The sequence below is a fragment of the Canis lupus genome, chromosome 7, assembly GCF_048164855.1.
Source record: "Canis lupus baileyi chromosome 7, mCanLup2.hap1, whole genome shotgun sequence".
NCBI classification, from domain to species: Eukaryota; Metazoa; Chordata; class Mammalia; order Carnivora; family Canidae; genus Canis; species Canis lupus.
Genome location: NC_132844.1, coordinates 71481677 through 71499514, shown reverse-complemented (window position 1 = coordinate 71499514; position 17838 = coordinate 71481677). Strand labels below are relative to the sequence as shown.

Genomic DNA, 17838 nt, shown 5'->3' with positions numbered 1-17838 from the left:
CAGATCTGATGCCCCCATTCCTCAGGAGACTCAGTCTCCATGCCCCAAAGAGGTAGAAGTGTTGAGCCCTGGGATGGTGATGGGAAGGGGCTCCAGGTATGGCTGCTGGGAAGCTTGCTCCTTGGACCTTTCCAGGCCAGGCTTGGTGAGGGGAGAGTAAAGAGTCGGGGGACCCTTGGGACGCCTGGGTGGCTCAGCCATTGAGCGTCTGCCTTTGGCCCAGGGCATGATCCTGGGGTTCCAGGATAGAGTCCCACATTGGGCTCCATGCGTGGAGCCTGCTTCTCCTTCTGCCTGTGTCTCTGCCTCTCTCTCTCTCTGTCTATCATGAATAAATAAAACCTTAGGGAAAAAAAAAAAAGAGTGGGGGGACCCCGGGGAGGAGCATATTTGGGTATCAAGAATGGAAAAAGAAGTACAGGAGACTCATAAGATGGCATTAGTGGTGGGGCAGAGGAGGATTTATTAGGGTCTCTTGAAGAGGGTTGGATGTCTGGGGTCTGGAATCACTCATCAGAGTCCACCTAAGAAATGGCAGCGTGTTCCCAGGTGACCGTGGCCTGCAGGAGAGAGGACAGGAGTTGCTGGGCACCGCAGCCCTCTTGCTGGTCTCCGTCCCCACCCCCCAGCTCTCTTCCACCATTGCCCTGGCCCCATTCCTTACATTTGCCTTGGTAATAGATGGTGCTGCCCATGGCCACACAGATAAAGCTGAAGGCATAGAATCCAGCCCGAAGGAAGAGGACTGTGCTGGCCCCTAGCCAAGGAGATCCTGCATGGGGACCATAGAAGGAAGGGGAGGAGGGGGCCCTAAGGAAGAAGCACGCACAGGCCCAGGGAGGGACAGAGAGCTAGGGCCTCAGGGAAACACTCCCAACTTCCAGGAAGAGGGGGGCCTCCCACCTCACCTTTCTCTACCACCAGCAGTGTCCCATTCCCTGTCCCAACACCTAGGCCCAGAACCTCCACTCTGCACACATAGACTCCAGCATCACAGTCTTGGATGTCCCAGATGTGTAGCTCAGCCTGATGGTCACAGAGGAAACGGGAAGAGGGAAGAGGGGCCAGGCGGCCCCTGAACTCGGGGGTCCCATTCCTCACTTCCTTCCCTGGGGCCACCTTGTCCCGGTACCACGTGACAGAGCCAATGGCCAATTTCCTTTCGCTGGCATTGAAGGAACACGGCAAGAAGGCAGCAGTGCCCTCCTGGGTATGAATCTCAGGGGGCTGGAACACCCAGAGAGCACGGGATCCTGGCAGGCAGAGAGAAGACCCAGAGAAACCTCCCCGGTTACAATATAGGGTGGGAAAGGACAATAGAGCTTGCAGTAGAACATCCCGACTGTGTCCCCACCCACGGAGTATCCAGAGGAACAAGCACTTTGGTACCTCATAAAACCCTTTTCTCTCTACCAGCCTAGTTTCTTAACACTGCTTATTAAATAGTTTCTCAAATCCTTTCCTATACCAACTCTCATCCTCACCCCATCCCATCATTCTCCAACTACATTCACTCGTAGTATCTTGCTGGAACTCAACCTGTTACATTGAAATTGGAGCTCATTAATGAATGTGGCTGTCTAGTTAACTAATAATTAACTATATTACTCCAGGTATTCTTTTCATACCAATGGCATACTCTATAAGTACACCACCCTGGCTACTTTGCTTTTTTGTTAAAGAACATAAACTAATAAAGTCTTCGGGTGAAGACACAGCTATAATTGATTGAAATCCCTGTTTAACTCATCCAAATTAATTAAGGCAATTAGTAAAATCTCCGATTAGATTCTCTAGTTCATGAATTTTACCTGTCATTCTTCTGTTTCAGAGGTTCTTAAACTTGAGGGCCTATTGGAATCACCTGGAGGGTCTGTTAACACAGGTTCCTGGGCCCTACCCCCAGAGTTTTTTACTCAGTAGATTTAGGGTGGGGGGCCTGAGAAATTGCCCTAGGTTCCCAGCTGATGCTAAAGCTATGGGTCTGATGGGGCCCCTGGTTGGCTCAGTCCGTTAAGCATCTGTCTGCCTTTGGCCCAGGTCAGATCCCAGGGTCTCAATTGAGATGAAGCCCTGTGTCAGGGTCCCTACTCAGCAGAGAGTCTGCTTCTCCCTCGGTCCCTACCCCTACCCCTGCTCATGCTTGCCCACTTGCTTGCTCTCCCTCAAATACATAAAATCTTTTAAAAATAATAAAGCTGTGGGGATCCCTGGGTGGCTCAGTGGTTTAGCATCTGTCTTTGGCCCAGGGTGTAGTCCTGGGGTCCCAGGATCAAGTCCCGCGTCAGGCTCCCTGCATGGAGCCTGCTTCTCCCTCTGCCTGTGTCTCTGCCTTTCTCTCTGTGTGTGTCTTTCATGGGTAAATAAATAAAATCTTAAAAAATAATAATAATAATAAAGCTGTGGGCCTGATGTCCACACTAAGTTCATGGATATGGCTGATAGTTAATGTCTCTCAGTTAATTAAAATCAGTTTCACTAAAAAACTTCCCTTAGAGTTAATTAGGTCTTCCAAACTCCTAATTACATCTAGACTCTAGATAATAAGCCTTGCTTAATAGGCTTATTAAGCTCATCGAATTAAAATTGACCCCTTAAAAAAAATTCACCTCTTCCTCCCCTCCAGCCCTTTATACTGGTTATTCAACTTCATCTTACCAAGATGGTGGCTGGGAAGAAAGGATGTTTGGGATGGAAACTGGGGTGTGACTCTCCCAGTAGCAACATGGAGAAATGGAGGAAATTGTGAACTGGGGGTGTCCACACTGCTTCGACTTCCAGAAGACCCCACCCGCTCCCATTCTTTCCCAGCCACCCACCTCAGGCCTCAATGTCAGCCTCTTCCATCCTCCCTTTTCCCAGGCCCACACACTCCCAGGGTTCTGGAAGAAAGCTCTCTCACCTGGATGGACCACAATGAAGATGAGCAACAGCATCCAGGTCATGTCAGAGGGTATTCCAATTGGCAAAGGGGACCTGAGAAGTAAGGTCTGGGTGGAGAAAGAGCAACCTACTGCTTGTGGCCAAGCCTTTGGTCACCAGATGGAGATTAGGAGCTTCCTATGATACACAGGACTCACATATCTCTTATCAAGGACTTCGACTGCCTGGGACCTCAGGCATCAAATGCATGCCTCACTGAGGAGAGAGGATGCTGCTGAAGACAGTATCTGGGTCACTAAGAGGCGGAAGTAACACATGGTCAAGTGGCCTAAGTGTTTGAGGGAAAGGGGGGCTTAGATCGCTGTTCACAGTAGGGTGGGTCTGTGAGACCAGGATGTGGTTCCCCTACCTCCTGAGGTTCAAGAAGACCATAATAAGCTTCCAGAAACCCTCCTGTGCTCAGAGCTAACATACTTCCACCTCGCCTCAGTTCAGTGGTGCCCAGGCCACCCCATCTGTTCCCTTCCCTTTAGGCTGGGCCGTCCCCAGAGCTGCTCTAGAAATTCTATAATTGAGGGGATTAGGAGAAGCAAGCTGATTGGTGATGGTGGCAGGCGGTTGCTAGGGTCTTTGCTTGGAAGCTTCATTTGCATAGCAATCAACCTGTTTTACTTAGATCCTGTTGACTTGAGTGGTTTGGCTGGGTGATTGCGAAGGATGGAGAGGTCTGGATTCATTCATATTCAGATCTCCATTAAAGGAATATACCCCTTGCTGGGGTCTACTCTACTTGTGGTGCTCTGCAAGCACTTGTCACCCACTGGTAAACCCACTCTATTATTTTATTCACTATTTAGCTAGCATTTCTTGAGAAACTACCAAGTGCCCATTACATGAAAAATATTCTTACAGACACAAAGGAAAGCCTTTGAGTTCGTAACTCCAAGGTTATACAAGGATTGGTACAAGGATATACCTCAGGGGCCCCTGGGTGGCTCAGTTGGTTAAGCATCTGCCTTTGGCCCAGGGCATGATCCCAGGGTCCTGGGATCAAGTCCCATGTTGGGCTTCCTGCAGGAAGCCTGCTTCTCCCTCTGCCTGTGTCTCTGCCTCTGTGTGTGTGTGTGTGTGTGTGTGTGTGTGTGTGTGTGTGTCATGAATAAATAAATAAAATCTTTAAAAAAAGAATACACCACACATTGTTGTATATGTATTACACACCTATATGAGATAGCACAGCACCTAGAAGAGGAGGATTATATGCACAATACTAGATGAGGTATGGGCCCAGCCTTTACCATACAATTCTCTTTGGCTCTTTTTATATTAACGCATCTTTTCCCTTTGTGATGGGGAAACAGAGGACTAGCTGAGGACAAAGCACAAGGCCAGGGCAGCACATTGACAAGTCCTTAAAACAGGCAGAGGGACCTTCCTCTATGGACTCAACTGCCTCAATGGTCATACTTTGCTAAGGGTAAAAGGTAATCTTAGCTCGACCCCCAGGATCCTACAAGTCTACTTTAACAGGTAAAAATTCCTTTAGAAAGTTCCTTTATCTCCATCCCCCAAGATACATGTTGGCAATCATCCCCCAAGCACATAGCCCACCCATACACATCTGAAGGGTCTCATGACTCAGGTTTTATTAGACGGTAATAAGTGACCTTTTCCCAACAATAGCTGGTCCCCTCAAGGTCCTGGAAACCTTGCTTCCAAATTCCTTAGAGAGTATGCTATCCTCAAACCCCTCCCAACTCCCAGGTATATAATCAGCCACCCCTCATGGGCCGGGGCAGCAGCCCTTCCTGCCCATGGGTCCTGTCCCCCTGCTTTAATAAAACCACCATTTTGGGATCCCTGGGTGGCTTAGCCATTTAGCGCCTGCCTTTGGCCCAGGGCGTGATCCTGGAGTCCCAGGATTGATTGCCGCATCAGGCTCCCTGTCTTGAGCCTGCTTCTCCTCCCTCTGCCTGTGCCTGTGCCTCTCTCTGTGTGTGTCTCTCAGGAATGAATAAATAAAATCTTAAATAAAAAAAATAAAAAAAAAACACCATTTTGCACCAAAAGTGTCTCAAGAATTATTTCTTGGTCATCAGTTCCAGACCTCACCTATATTCCAAAACATCATCATTTGTGTCCCTGTTTCTAGCTCTGTTTCACAATACATCGGTAAACTCCAATTCCTATTCTTCACTGTAGTGATTGGAGTTTTCTTTTGGAGAAGCAGCAGTGTCATGGTTAAGAATGCTGGCTTGGGAATGCATAGGTGGCTCAGTTGGTGGCTCAGTTGGTTGAGCGGCTGTCTTTGGCTGGGGTCATGATCTCAGGGTCTTGGTCTCGGGCTCTCTGCTCCACAGGGAGTCTGCTTCTCCCTCTTCCTCTCCCTCTCTTTCTGTCTCAAATAAAATCTTAAAAAAAAAAAATACTAGCTTGGAATCAACCTGGGTTCAAATACCAGCTTCTCTACAAACTAGCTATATGATCTTGAATAAATTATTTAACCTCTCCAAACCACCTGCTCAAGCACACATGCCTCATCATCTGGGGAGGACTGTCTCAGCCATTCTCCATCTGTAGAGTAGAGCCATTCCTCTTCTGGGCCTCTAACCCGAGGGTGGGAAATGGACCTGCCATGGTCAGGCAAGGGCTGCCCCCTGGTGGTCATGGAGCAGGGGGAGGTGGTTTTTCTCACTCTGAGATGCAGAAAGGTGGTTTTTCTCGGATGGATCTTAACTCCAGCTTCCTTGCGCCCAGTACGTTACCTTGCCTTGCCCCCTCTCGTCCTATCAACAGCCCATCTCCACCCCCAAAGAGTCAATGTAGAGGCCATTGTCTCTTCTACTCACCTATGTATGAGAAGCCTGCAGTTTGAGGAGGGAGTGGAGATCGTCACCAGTAGAATGGGGGTGTGGGGCTGGGATGGGCACCTGGCCTAAAGATATAACTTCCATACTCTCACAGTACACACACATGGCACTGCTCCATGTCCTAGGGCAATGTGGCTTAGAAGTAAAGTCAGCCGAAGTTGGAGTCCTGGTTGCACTACTCACACCTGTGCGATGAGAGTAATATCTTGTCAATGTCCAGACTCCACTGTATGGGATGCTCTGTGTATGTTAGCTCCCAGTTCCTCCTCAGTTTGGGGCTAGGATGACCATTGTTACAGCTGTGTCTGAACTCAAGTGTATCCTGCTCTCTCCACCTCTTGTCTCTACCTAAGATTTCCAATTTCCAAAAATGTGGATTCCAAAGATTGTACTTGGGTTTTTTAAAAAGATTTTATTTAATTGAGAGAGAGCACATGAGTGGGATGAAAGATCAGGGGGAGAGAAAGAAAGACTCCCCACCGAGCAGGGAGCCTGACATGAGGCTCGATCTCCAGACCCTGGGATCATGACCTGAGCTGAAGGCAGTCACATAACTGACTGAGCCACCTAGGAACCCTGTACTTGGATTTTTTTTAAGTCCATCTAGAATAAATCCTAGTATACTGTGTAGATTCAGGGACCCTTTTCTTTTCTTTTCTTTTTAAAGATTTTATTTATCTATTCATGAGAGACACAGAGAGAGACAGAGAGAGACGCAGACTCCATGTAGGGTGCCCCACGTGGGACTCGATCCCAGGGCCCCAGGATCAGGTCCTGGGCTGAAGGTGGCACTAAACCACTGAGCCACCTGGGCTGCCCCTGGGGTCCTTTTCAATAGCTCTGAGATCTCTAGGGAACTTTAACCTGCAGGATGGTAACTGTTGCACTAATTAGCCCAAGGATGGACTTTTTTCAAAGAAACTTTTACTGGGGACTCAAGAAGAAAGGCAACCAATAAAGTTGTGAAGTGGATGCACACACATCTTGAATTTAACTCCTTTCTTTCTAAACCTACTTTAAAAAATATTTTATTTTTAATTAATCTTTACACCTAGCACAGGGCTTGAACTCACAACCCCAAGATCAAGTCACATGCTCTTTGATCCAGCCAGGTGCCCATCTGGTCTAACTTTTTAAACATCTCCCTATGAGCTGCCTTGTGGGTGGTCAGGACCAATAAACACAACTCAGAGTTCAGAGCAGGAACAGAAATGAAGACACAGAAGGAACTCTGGAATCCCAGTACAGTGATCTTGTGTTAGTAGTGCTGAGATGTGGGTGCCTTCTCCTTTAGCCAAGTCCTTATAAACATTTTCAAAGAATTAGCAGCTCCCATGTTCTACTTTTAACCTCTAACCACAGCTTCTCTGAGGCTCCTGCATCAGACCTCACCACCTTCAGTCTCCTTGCTGACACAGACTAATCTCCTTCCCATTCATCAAGAGCAGGCACCTAACTTCCCAGCTTCCTATCTATTTCAACCTCTGCCATCTTTCTGGGAGACGATATCCATGTAAATTATGTTTTAAACACTGAGATATAAATATATGCAGTAAAATTCACAGATCTTTAAAAAAAAAATTTAAGCGCCCAGACCTTAAGCGTCTAGTTCAATGTCTATGCACCCCTGTAAACAACATTGCAAGTGAGAAACAGATCACTTCCATCACCCCAGAAAATTCTCCCATGCTTCTTTTTTGGTCAATCCCTCTCTTCTCCCAGAAGCAATCACTGATTTGTACCCCTATAGATTCATACCCCTATATTATACCTCTATACCTCTATTCTTGAACTTCATGTAAGTGTAATCATATAGTATATACTCCTGTATCTGACTTCTTTCATTTTGTATAATGTCTGTGAGATTCATCTATTTCGCATGTATCAGTAGTTTGCTCTTTTTTTTGTCTTTTCTTTTCTTTTCTTTTTTTTTTTTTTTTTTGCTGAGTGGTATTCTATAATATGGGTGTACTACAGTTTATCCACTCACCTGATGATGTACAAATGGGTGGTATGAACATTCCCTTTTTTTTTTTAAAGATTTTATTTATTTATTTGAGAGAAGGAGAGAGCACAAGCAGGGGGAGTGGCAGAGAGGGAAGCAGGCTTGCTGCTGAGCAGAGAGCCCCATGCAGGGCTCCATCCCAGGACCCTGAGATCATGACCTGAGTTGAAGGCAGATGCTTAACTGACTGAGCCATCCAGGCACCTATGAACATTCTTGTACATGTCTTGCAAATGATTTTTCTTTTCTTTTCTTTTAAATTTTATTTATTTATTCATGAGAGACACAGAGAGAGAGGCAGAGGGAGAAGCAGGCTCCACGCAGGGAGCCCGATGTGGGATTCGATCCGGGGTCTCCAGGACCACACCCTGGGCTGAAGGCAGGTGCTAAACTGCTGAGCCACCAGGGCTGCCCTTTCTTTTCTTTTTTTTTTAGAGAGAGAGTGTGTGTAAGATGAGGGGAAGGGCAGAGGGAGAGAATCTTAAGACTCCATGTTGAGCCCAAGTGGGGGCTCAATTCCACGACTCATGACCTGAGTCGAAATCAAGAGTCAGATGCTCAATGGACTGAGCCACCCAGGTACTCCAACAAATGATTTTTCAATATACTAATGTCCCAGTTGCTTACCTTGTCTACTCCAGCCATCACCTTGATTCTACATGCCTGCACCTTAGATCATGTGACCATGGAATTTGTTTCACTTTGGAATCTTCCCTCTCTTTCCTAGGAACATAAAAGCAATTAGGTCTGAGTCCCTCCAGACTCCTATACCCTGTATATGTGCTTTCACACAATTCCACTGTTGATGGATTTTTTTTTAATTTTTATTTATTTATGATAGTCACACACACAGAGAGAGAGAGAGGCAGAGACATAGGCAGAGGGAGAAGCAGGCTCCATGCACCCGGAGCCCGACGTGGGATTCGATCCCGGGTCTCCAGGATCACGCCCTGGGCCAAAGGCAGGCGCCAAACCGCTGCGCCACCCAGGGATCCCTGTTGATGGATTTTTGTATTCTTTCTCTCCCACTTTCATTCAACAAATATTGAGCATCTACCAGGCTTACCTAGGCAATCCTGTCATAGACAGTTTTAACCACCACTTATTCTCTGTCCAGTCTCCAATCTATATCTCCATCACAGTCTATACCTTCCCCTGAGGCCTCTTTCTTGAGCCAAGTCCAGAATATCTAGCTGTCCTCTAGACATCTCCTCCAGAGTGTTCTACAGGTGTTTCAAAATTATCAGTGTCCACCCAAACTGGGTCAGCCTCCTGGTATTCCTCATCTCAGTGAATGGAAATACAATCCATCTAAATCACTTAAGGCAAAAACCTGGGATTTCTATTTTTCTGCCTTCTCCCTCAATTGCCCCATCCAAATAGTCTCCAAGTCCTGTCGATTCTGCCTCTGAAATCTCTCTCTCTCTCTCTTTTTAAAAGTTTTATTTATTCAGAGAGAGCAAGAGAGAGGCAGAGACACAGGCAGAAGGAGAAACAGGCTCCATGTAGGAAGCCCGACGTGGGACTCGATCCCGGATCTCCAGGATCAACCCCGGGCTGCAGGCGGCGCTAAACCGCTGCGCCACCGGGGCTGCCCTGCCTCTGAAATATCTCAAGCATCTTCCCACCTCTTAATTCTCATAGCTAGTTAAGGCCCTTGTCATCTCAGGATGAAATTAGTACAATTGCTTCTCTGACGGATAGTGTGGTTTCTTCTCAATATCCATTCCATACCTTCTGTTCCAAGTGTTGAGGCTCATCTATCTATTCAGCAATGCTTTTATTGAGTTCTTTCCACATGCTAGGCTTTCCATCTACCTCTTCTTTTATGTTTTTCTTCACCTTTCCCCTTCTTGGTCCTATCTCCCACATCTCTGCACATGACTCTTCTCACCAAAAATTTTAAAAGATATTTATTTATTTATCTATCTATCTATTTATTTAAGAGAGAGCAAGCATGGGAGCGAGGGGCGGGTGAGCAGAGGAGAGGGAGAAGCAGCCTTCCTGCTGAGAAGAGAGCTGGATAGGGGACTTGATCTCAGAACCCCGGGATCATGGGATCATGACCTAAGCTGAAGGCAGATACGCAACTGACTGAGCCATCCAGCTGCCTCTCTTCTCACATCTTTATTCATATCACTTGTTTTTTCCTTATGTCTCTATCCACAACCCACGTCTCTCTCCACATCTTTACTCTGTCCCCCCAGGTACATCTGCTTATTCACTAATTCTTTCATTCAACAAATATTTGGTGAACACCTTCTATTTGTGAGGCACTTATCTCTCCAACCCTCTCTCTTACCTCATTTCTCTCTACATCTTTTTCCACCTCCCCATCTTTCCCTACATTTTCCCAGCACCTCTCTTTCCCTCAGCCCATCTCTCATTTCTCTTTCTCCCCCATTTCTTTCTGGGTGGGAGAATGAGTCAAGGCTGGCAAAGCACTTGCATTTTTCCTCTGGGAGCCAAGGAAAGCCTTCCCAGACTCTATCAGGCTGGCTGGGACCACTCCCAGATGCCCTCAGATTCTCTGTGCCAGGTTCTTTACTCAAAAAAAAAAAAAAAAAAAAAAAAACAAGAAAGAAAGAAAAAGAAAAGAAAAGAAAAAAGAAAATTAACCTACGCTATTAAAAGAAAACTTTATTTTATTAAAATATTTTATTTATTCATTAATGAGAGACACAGAAAGAGAGGCAGGGACAGGAAGAGGGAGAAACAGGCTCTCTGCAGGGAGTCCTGATGCAGAACTCAATTCCAGGATCCCGGGATCACGACCTGATCTGAAGGCAGATGCTCAACTGCTGAGCCACCCAGGTGCCCCTAAAGGAAAACTTTAATTCACATCCATCAGAAACTGGTAAATCAAACAGGTAAATAATTACTAAAGACAAAGAAAATGAAACCAGATAGTAAACAAGCTTGATCTAAGGGAAATATATAGAATCCTAGAAAAACTAGAAAATATGCACTTTTCAGGTACAACATAGACATTTAGAAAAAGAATCAAAATCATATAGAACACAATTGCTGACCAAAAGCCATAACAATTTAAGAGCAATAACAAAGAATATTTATTACATGCCTAGAAAGTTTTAAAAGTATTTTCTTTTTTTAAAAGTATTTTCTAATGTATTTTTAAGCTTTAGAAACCCTAAGTAATTCAAATGTTCAAGAAAATATTATAATAGAATTCAAAATATTTTGAACTGAAAGACAGTGATAATACTGCCTATCTAAGCTGTGGAATGAGCTACAACAACTCATGGACGAAAATAAAGGTGTATATTAGGAAAGAAAGTTTGTGAGGCATCTGGAGGACTCAGTCTGTTGGGTGTCTGGTCTTGGTTTCCGCTCAGGTCATGTTCTTGGTATCTTGAGATGGAGACCCAAGTCTGGCTCCACACTCAGCAGGGAGACTGCTTGAGATTCTCTCTCCTTTCCTCTGCCCCTTCCCCATGCACATATGCTCTAGCACACGCCCTGTCTCTTACTCTCAAATAAGCAAATAAATCATTAAAAAAAAAAAAGACAGTTTGAAAATCTTTGAGTTGGACAGATAATTCAAGAAATTAGAAAAAAAGCACATAATAATCCTAAGAAATTGAAGAAAATAATAAAGATACTTTTAGAAATTAGGGACATAAAAAATATACAATAGAGCAGAAAACATTTTTACATATATATAAAATATGTAATATTCTACATATTTACAAAGACTACTAATATTAAAAAAATCTCTGGGATCCCTGGGTGGCGCAGTGGTTTGGCGCCTGCCTTTGGCCCAGGGCGCGATCTTGGGGATCCAGGATCGAGTCCCGCGTTGGGCTCCCGGTGCATGGAGCCTGCTTCTCCCTCTGCCTGTGTCTCTGCCTCTCTGTCTCTCTGTGTGTGACTATCATAAATAAATAAAAATAAAAAAAAAAATCTCTGACCAAATTGATTACACAAAAAAAGGAGAAAGGGAGAGAGGGCACACACACACACGAATAAATAATTTAAAGGGAATATAATGTCAGAAACAGTAAATATTTACATTGTAAATTTTGAGAAATGAATAATTTTCTAGAAAAACATATGACCAAACTGACTTAAGAAAAAAATTAAAAGCCTGATATACCTATAACCATTAAAGAAATTGAATCAATTGTTTAAAATTTAGCCATCATCAATGGAGTGCCTGGCTAGCTAAGTCAGAAGAGTGTGTGTTCTTGATCTGAAGGGGAGGAGGACTTGTGAGTTTGAGCCCCACAGTGAATGTAGAGACTAGTTAAATAAATAAATAAATAAATAAATAAATAAATAAATAAACTTAGAAAAAAAATAAGCCATTAAAAAAAAATCACCAAGCCCAGATAGTTATGAAATTTTCAAAACAGATCATTCCAGGGATGCCTGAATGGCTCAGCTGTTTAGCTCCTGCCTTTGGCTCAGGGCGTGATCCTGGAGTCCGAGGACCCAGTCCCACATCGGGCTCCCTGAGTAGAGCCTGATTCTCCCTCTGCCTGCGTTTCTGCCTCTCTCTCTGTGTGTCTCTCATGAATAAATAAATAAAATCTTAAAAAAACAAAACAAAACAAAACAGATCAGGCGGATCCGTGGGTGGCTAACCGTTTTTGCGCCTGCCTTTGGCCCAGGGTGTGATCCTGAAGTCCCTGAATCGAGTACCACGTCGGGCTCCCGGCATGGAGCCTGCTTCTCCCTCCTCCTGTGTCTCTGCCTCTCTCTCTGTGTCTATCATAAAAAAAATAAATAAATAAATCTTAAAAATAAAAAGAAAAACAGATCATTCCAATCATATAAAGATTGTTCTAGTGATTCTAATGATCAGGAAACAGGAAAAGTTTCTCAATTTATTTCATAAGATTAATGGAAGCCAGGCAAAAGCAATCTGATAAAGTAAAATGATAAAACAATTTCACTTATAATTAGATGCAAGACAAAAAAAGAACTTAATAAAAAGATTAACAAACATAAACCAGAATTGAATAAATAATATAAAACAACTTAACCAAGCAGAGGCAGAGACACAGGCAAAGGGAGAAGCAGGCTCTATGCAGGGAGCGCGATGTGGGGCTCGGTTCCTGGGACTCCAGGATCAGGCCCTGGGCAGAAGGCAGACGCTAAACCACTGAGGCACTCAGGCATCCCAAACAGCAGTCTTTATCCTAGGAAAGTAACTCACTGTTCATGCAATTCCTAATTCTGTTCATACAATTTATTGCATTAAGAGATTAGGAGAAAAATCCATGGGACTCTCAATCAATACAGTAAAAGCATTTAGTTGCTTTTGTTCATGATAGTAACTACTCAGATTTTAAAAATAGGAAGAAAAGTTCACAAGTCATTCATTGTTTTAAAAATTACAAACGTAGGGCAGCCAGGGTGGCTCAGTGGTTTAGCGCTGCCTTCAGCCCAGGGCGTGATCCTGGAGACACGGGATCGAGTCCCAAGTCAGGTTCCCTGCATGGAGCCTGCTTCTCCCTCTGCCTGTGTCTCTGTGTGTCTCTCATAAATAAATAAAATCTTTAAGAAATAAAAAAATAAAAATTACAAATATGTATTATGTCTATGTTTTTCCATGAAATGTAGTGTTCATTTTTGAAATAGTTTTGTATTTTTTTTGTTTCTTCCTGTTCCCATTCTTGTTATCTACCATGTTTTCTGATTATTTGCATTTCTTTTTTTTAAGATTTTATTTATTTATGAAAGACAGACAGACAGACAGACAGAGGCAGAGACTCAGGCAGAGAAAGAAGCAGGCTCCATGCAGGGAGCCCGACATGGGACCCGATCCCAGGACTCCAGGATCACGCCCTGAGCCAAAGGCAGACACTCAACCACTGAGCCACCCAGGTGTCCCTGATTACTTGCATTTCTGATATGTGTCCTTCCTTCACTGCTAAAAAGCTACACCAAATTTTGTTGCTTTTCAATTTATGATGGAATTTTAGACTGCAATTTTCACCAGCTTTTGGCAATGTATCTCTGGTGAGTTGTCATCTGTCAATAAATTGTGTTGCCTTTATTATTATTATTATTTTATTTATTTATTTGACAAAGAGTGAGAGAGGGGGGTGGGCAGAGGTAGAGGGAGAAGCAGGCTCCCGCCTGAGCAGGAAGCCAGATGCAGGGCTCAATCCCAAAACCCTGAGATTATGACCTGAACCCATGAGCCTAAGCCAGACACTTAACTGGCTGAACCATCCAGGTGCCCCACTCTTTTTTTTTTTCTTTAATTTTAAATTCAATTTAGTTAACATATAGTGTAATATTAGTGTCAGGGGTAGAACTTAGTGATTCATCACGTGCATATAACACCCAGTATTCATTACATCACATTCCCTCCTCAATGCCCATCACTCAATTACCCCATCCCCCACTCCCCTCCCCTCCAACATTTCCTACAGTTAAGAGTCTCTCATGGTTTGCCTCAGTCTCTGTTTTTATCTTTTTTATTTTTCTTTTGCTTCCCTTATGTTCATCTGTTTTGTTTCTTAAATGCTATGTATGAGTGAAATAATGATATTTATCTTTCTCTGACTTATTTCTCTTAGTACAATACCCTCTAATTCCATCCACGTCATTGCAAATGGCAAGATTTTTGTGTTGCTCTTTTTTACCTTCTTTCTCATAGAAGATATCTTTCTTCTTTTTATCTTCTTTCTCAAAGAACAGAATCGTTGTTCATTTCTTTTTTCTCTTCCTTTTTAAAAAAGATTTTTATTTAATTATTTAAGAGAGAGAGATAGAGCATGAGCAAGTGGGCAAAAGGAGAGGGAGAAGCAGAGTCCCTGCTGAGCAAAGAGCCCTAAGTGGGTCTTGATCCCAAGACCCTGAGATCATGACCCGAGTTGAAGGCCCATGCCTAACCAACTAAGCCACCCAACAACTGCTCTTTTTCTTTTTTAAACTCTATGTTCAACGTGGGGCTCAAACTCAGGACCCTGAGATCAAGTTACATCCTCTACCAACTGAGCCAACCAGAAGTCTTTTTTTTGTTTGTTTGTTTATGTCCATGTTTTTTTTTAAGATTTTGTTTATTTATTCATGAGAAACAGAGAGACAAAGACACAGGAAGAGGGAGAAGCAGGCTCCATGCACTGGGAGCCTGATGTGGGATTCGATCCCGGGTCTCCAGGATCGCGCCCTGGGCCAAAGGCAGGCGCCAAACCGCTGCACCACCCAGGGATCCCAAGAGCCGCTATTTTAAGGAGCTTCTACATATCTGTGCTCAGATCTAGATTTTGCAGCCTGTCAGCAAACCATCTATTTCTTTTATCTCCATGTTCTCAGTGGATTCCTCACAGCTGCCCTCTAATGCACCCCTGAAGCAATTTGCTGGCCTAGAAGTCCTACATCCCCTTCACCCTTACTATTAGGAGCCGCCTTGTCTATGACCCAGGGGGCGGGCCCCTGGGTCTGGATGGGCCATGTCTTGCCTGTTACTTTTCATAGGCTTTCTCCACATTTGTGTTTATGCTGGGTTTTGTTCTCCACCCTTTTGCCCTCCTAGATACTCTTACTTTTCACGTTTGCCCTGTGTGAGAGCAGCTATTGCTTTATCTCAGGAAGTTTCTCTGAGCCTCTAAGCTCTATCCCACTATGGTAGTCTGCCAAACCATCCTTGATAGAAAGAAGAGTCCGGGAGGCAGTCTCACCTCGAATACAGGCCAGAGCCTTCCCAAAGGCCTATCACGCCCTATACAATCTGGCCTCATATCCTGCCTGTTTCCCCTCACACACCTGGCTCTAGCTACACGGGCCATCCTGCTACTTCACAAATACTCCAGATAGCCAGACATGTTCTCACCTCAGGACCTTTGCACTTGCTGTGCCCACTGCCTGAAATGCTCCTCTCTCATATAGCCACATGGCTTATTTCCATACTTCCCTGAAATAGTTTTTTTTAAGATTTTAAGTAATCTCTACACCCAACATGGGGCTTAAACTTACAACCCCGAGATCAAGAGTCATGTGCTACACTGACTGAACCAGCCAGACACCCCTTCCTTGAAATTTTTGCTCAAATATTTTCTTAGAGAAGTCTCTCTGATCACCCTCTTTAAAACTGCAGTCCAGGGCACCTGGGTGCTCAGTCTGGTAAGCATCCAACTTCGGCTCAGGTCATGATCTCAGGCTCCTTGCTCAGCAGGGAGTTTGCTTGTCCCTCTTCCTCTTCCTCTGCCCCGTCCCCTGCTCATGCTCCCACTCGCTCTCTTTCTCAAATAAATAAAATATTTTTTAAAATAATAAAAATAGGGCAGCTCGGGTAGCTCAGCAGTTTAGCACCACCTTTAGCCCAGGGCCTGATCCTGGAGACCTGAGATCGAGTCCCATGTCGGGCTCCTTGTATGGAGCCTGCTTCTCCCTCTGCCTGTGTCTCTGCCTCTCTCTCTCCCTGTGTCTCTCATGAATAAATCTTTAAAATAATATTAATATTAATATTAATATTAAAATAGAATAAACCAGCAGTCCACCACTGCACGTTCTATCCTCCCTTCCCTACTTTGTTTTTCTGTATAGGTACCTGCCACCTTTAATATGTTTATTATTTTAAGAATTTTTCATTTTTAAGTAATCTCTACATCCAACTTGGGGCTTGAACTCACAACCTCGAGATCAAGAGTCACATGCTCCACTGACTGAGCCAGCCAGGTGCCTAAATATGTTTATGTTTATAGTCTGTCTTCTGCAGTTAGATTGTCCATGAGGATGAGAATTGACATTTGTTTGGATCACTGAGGTGGCATATAGTACGCATCTGATAAATATTTGTTGAATGAATGAATGTATGAGTAAGGAAATGAATTCTCCTCACCAGGCATTGAGACTTGAGTGCAGGGTTGCAGCTTTCTCTGAAAGGGACAAAGCAGTTACAGTAAAGAGAAGTCCAGAAGTCAGAGTTTACCCCAGCATCTTCCCCCACCTGCATGGGTCAGGGAGAGGGCAGTGAGAAGTGAACACTCCCAGTTGCAGAAGGGGAAGTAAGGTGGGGGGGAGAGGGAAAGGAAAAGTGTTTCCATCTATGCTGGGGGAGGGTAGGTGGAGCTCTGGGTGGGGAGTTTGTTTTTATTTTATTTTATTTTTAAAGATGATTTATTTGAGAGAGTGAGAATGGAGGGGCAGAGGAAGAGGGAGAGAGAGACTCTCAAGCCAACTCCACACTGAGCAGGGAGCCCCCTCAGGACTGGATCTCACATGCCTGAGAAACCAAGTGTCAGACAGTCACTGAACTGAGTCACCCAGGCATTCCTGGGTGGGGAGTTTGAACAAAAATGTCTCAAACATTTGAGGGGAACATGCTATCCTCACCTCCCCTGGAAGTACTACCCATGCAACAAAAAAAGGAAAAATGATATGCGTGGGGAAGACATTTATTAGAGGCTACTTACCCACTCTATTGAACCCAGGGTGACTGGCACCAAATCACATACACACACACACACTGCCTCCTCTAAGGCTGGCTTTATACACACACACACACACACACACACACACGCTTTTGTGTCCACAAATGCTGCCTGTCTCAGCACCACTTTCATTTCTTCCAAAGAATCTACTTAAATTCTCTAATTCCTGAGCTCTGTAGATTTCACTAAATATTTCAAGGAATATATGATGAGTGGATTACATTGCACACTCTAAAGCAAACAAATACAACTAATGTGCTAGACATTTCCATATTTCCGAGTGCCTCTGGGGAGCTCCCAGACTGGGAATGAAGCTTGTCTCCCTTTCTGATCCTATACCATCTTGCCATCCTCCTAGATCTGCCAGTGGACTTCAGATTTTTCTCCTATTTCACGGCATAGAAAAATCCCAGTCAGTCCTTCCTAGGCTGTGTATCCAAACCTGTGTGCCCAGACTCATGACATCCAACAAAATGCAAGCCTTAAGACTTACCTGCCCTCCTGACTTGTTCAAAGATCATTTATTTGTTCCTGAGAGTAACTACCCCTCCCCCATACCTCCAGTGGCTTCTTCCTCCCCTGCACAGACTGGGCTCTCCTTAAGAGGAACCAGGGAGAATGCTATTTTCTCATCTCCATCCTAGAGCCCCCCTCCCGGCCGCTTGCTCCT

The 17838-nt window shown here is 44.5% G+C and overlaps 1 protein-coding gene across 6 annotated transcripts; it reads right to left on the bottom strand.

Annotated features, from left to right (window-relative positions):
• Window positions 1–439: 439 nt before the first annotated feature.
• Window positions 440–17747, bottom strand: NCR3 (natural cytotoxicity triggering receptor 3). 6 transcript variants are annotated; one of them, XM_072833759.1, is made up of 6 exons: window positions 17662–17747; window positions 8386–8481; window positions 2903–2990; window positions 909–1253; window positions 665–772; window positions 440–560 (listed from the first exon to the last, which is right to left on the bottom strand). In XM_072833759.1, the coding sequence occupies exons 2-6, from the start codon at window positions 8401–8403 to the stop codon at window positions 514–516; spliced, it is 606 nt and encodes a 201-aa protein (XP_072689860.1). In that variant the 5' UTR covers window positions 8404–8481; window positions 17662–17747; the 3' UTR covers window positions 440–513. The 6 variants fall into 6 exon arrangements, 4 of the variants coding, with proteins under 4 accessions (XP_072689860.1, XP_072689861.1, XP_072689863.1 ...); XM_072833760.1 differs by lacking the exon at window positions 17662–17747 and adding an exon at window positions 14379–14531; XM_072833762.1 differs by lacking the exons at window positions 8386–8481; window positions 17662–17747 and adding an exon at window positions 3081–3173.
• Window positions 17748–17838: the final 91 nt, after the last annotated feature.

What these genes read in the sequence shown, in the direction of transcription:
- NCR3 (XM_072833759.1), bottom strand. An exon ending in CTTCATTGTGGTCCATCCAG is followed by an intron (nt 1,254 to 2,902) that starts GTGAGAGAGCTT and finishes TCTGCCTGCCAG; the next exon opens with GATCCCGTGCTCTCTGGGTG. An exon ending in ACTGCTGGTGGTAGAGAAAG is followed by an intron (nt 773 to 908) that starts GTGAGGTGGGAG and finishes GTCCCCATGCAG; the next exon opens with GATCTCCTTGGCTAGGGGCC.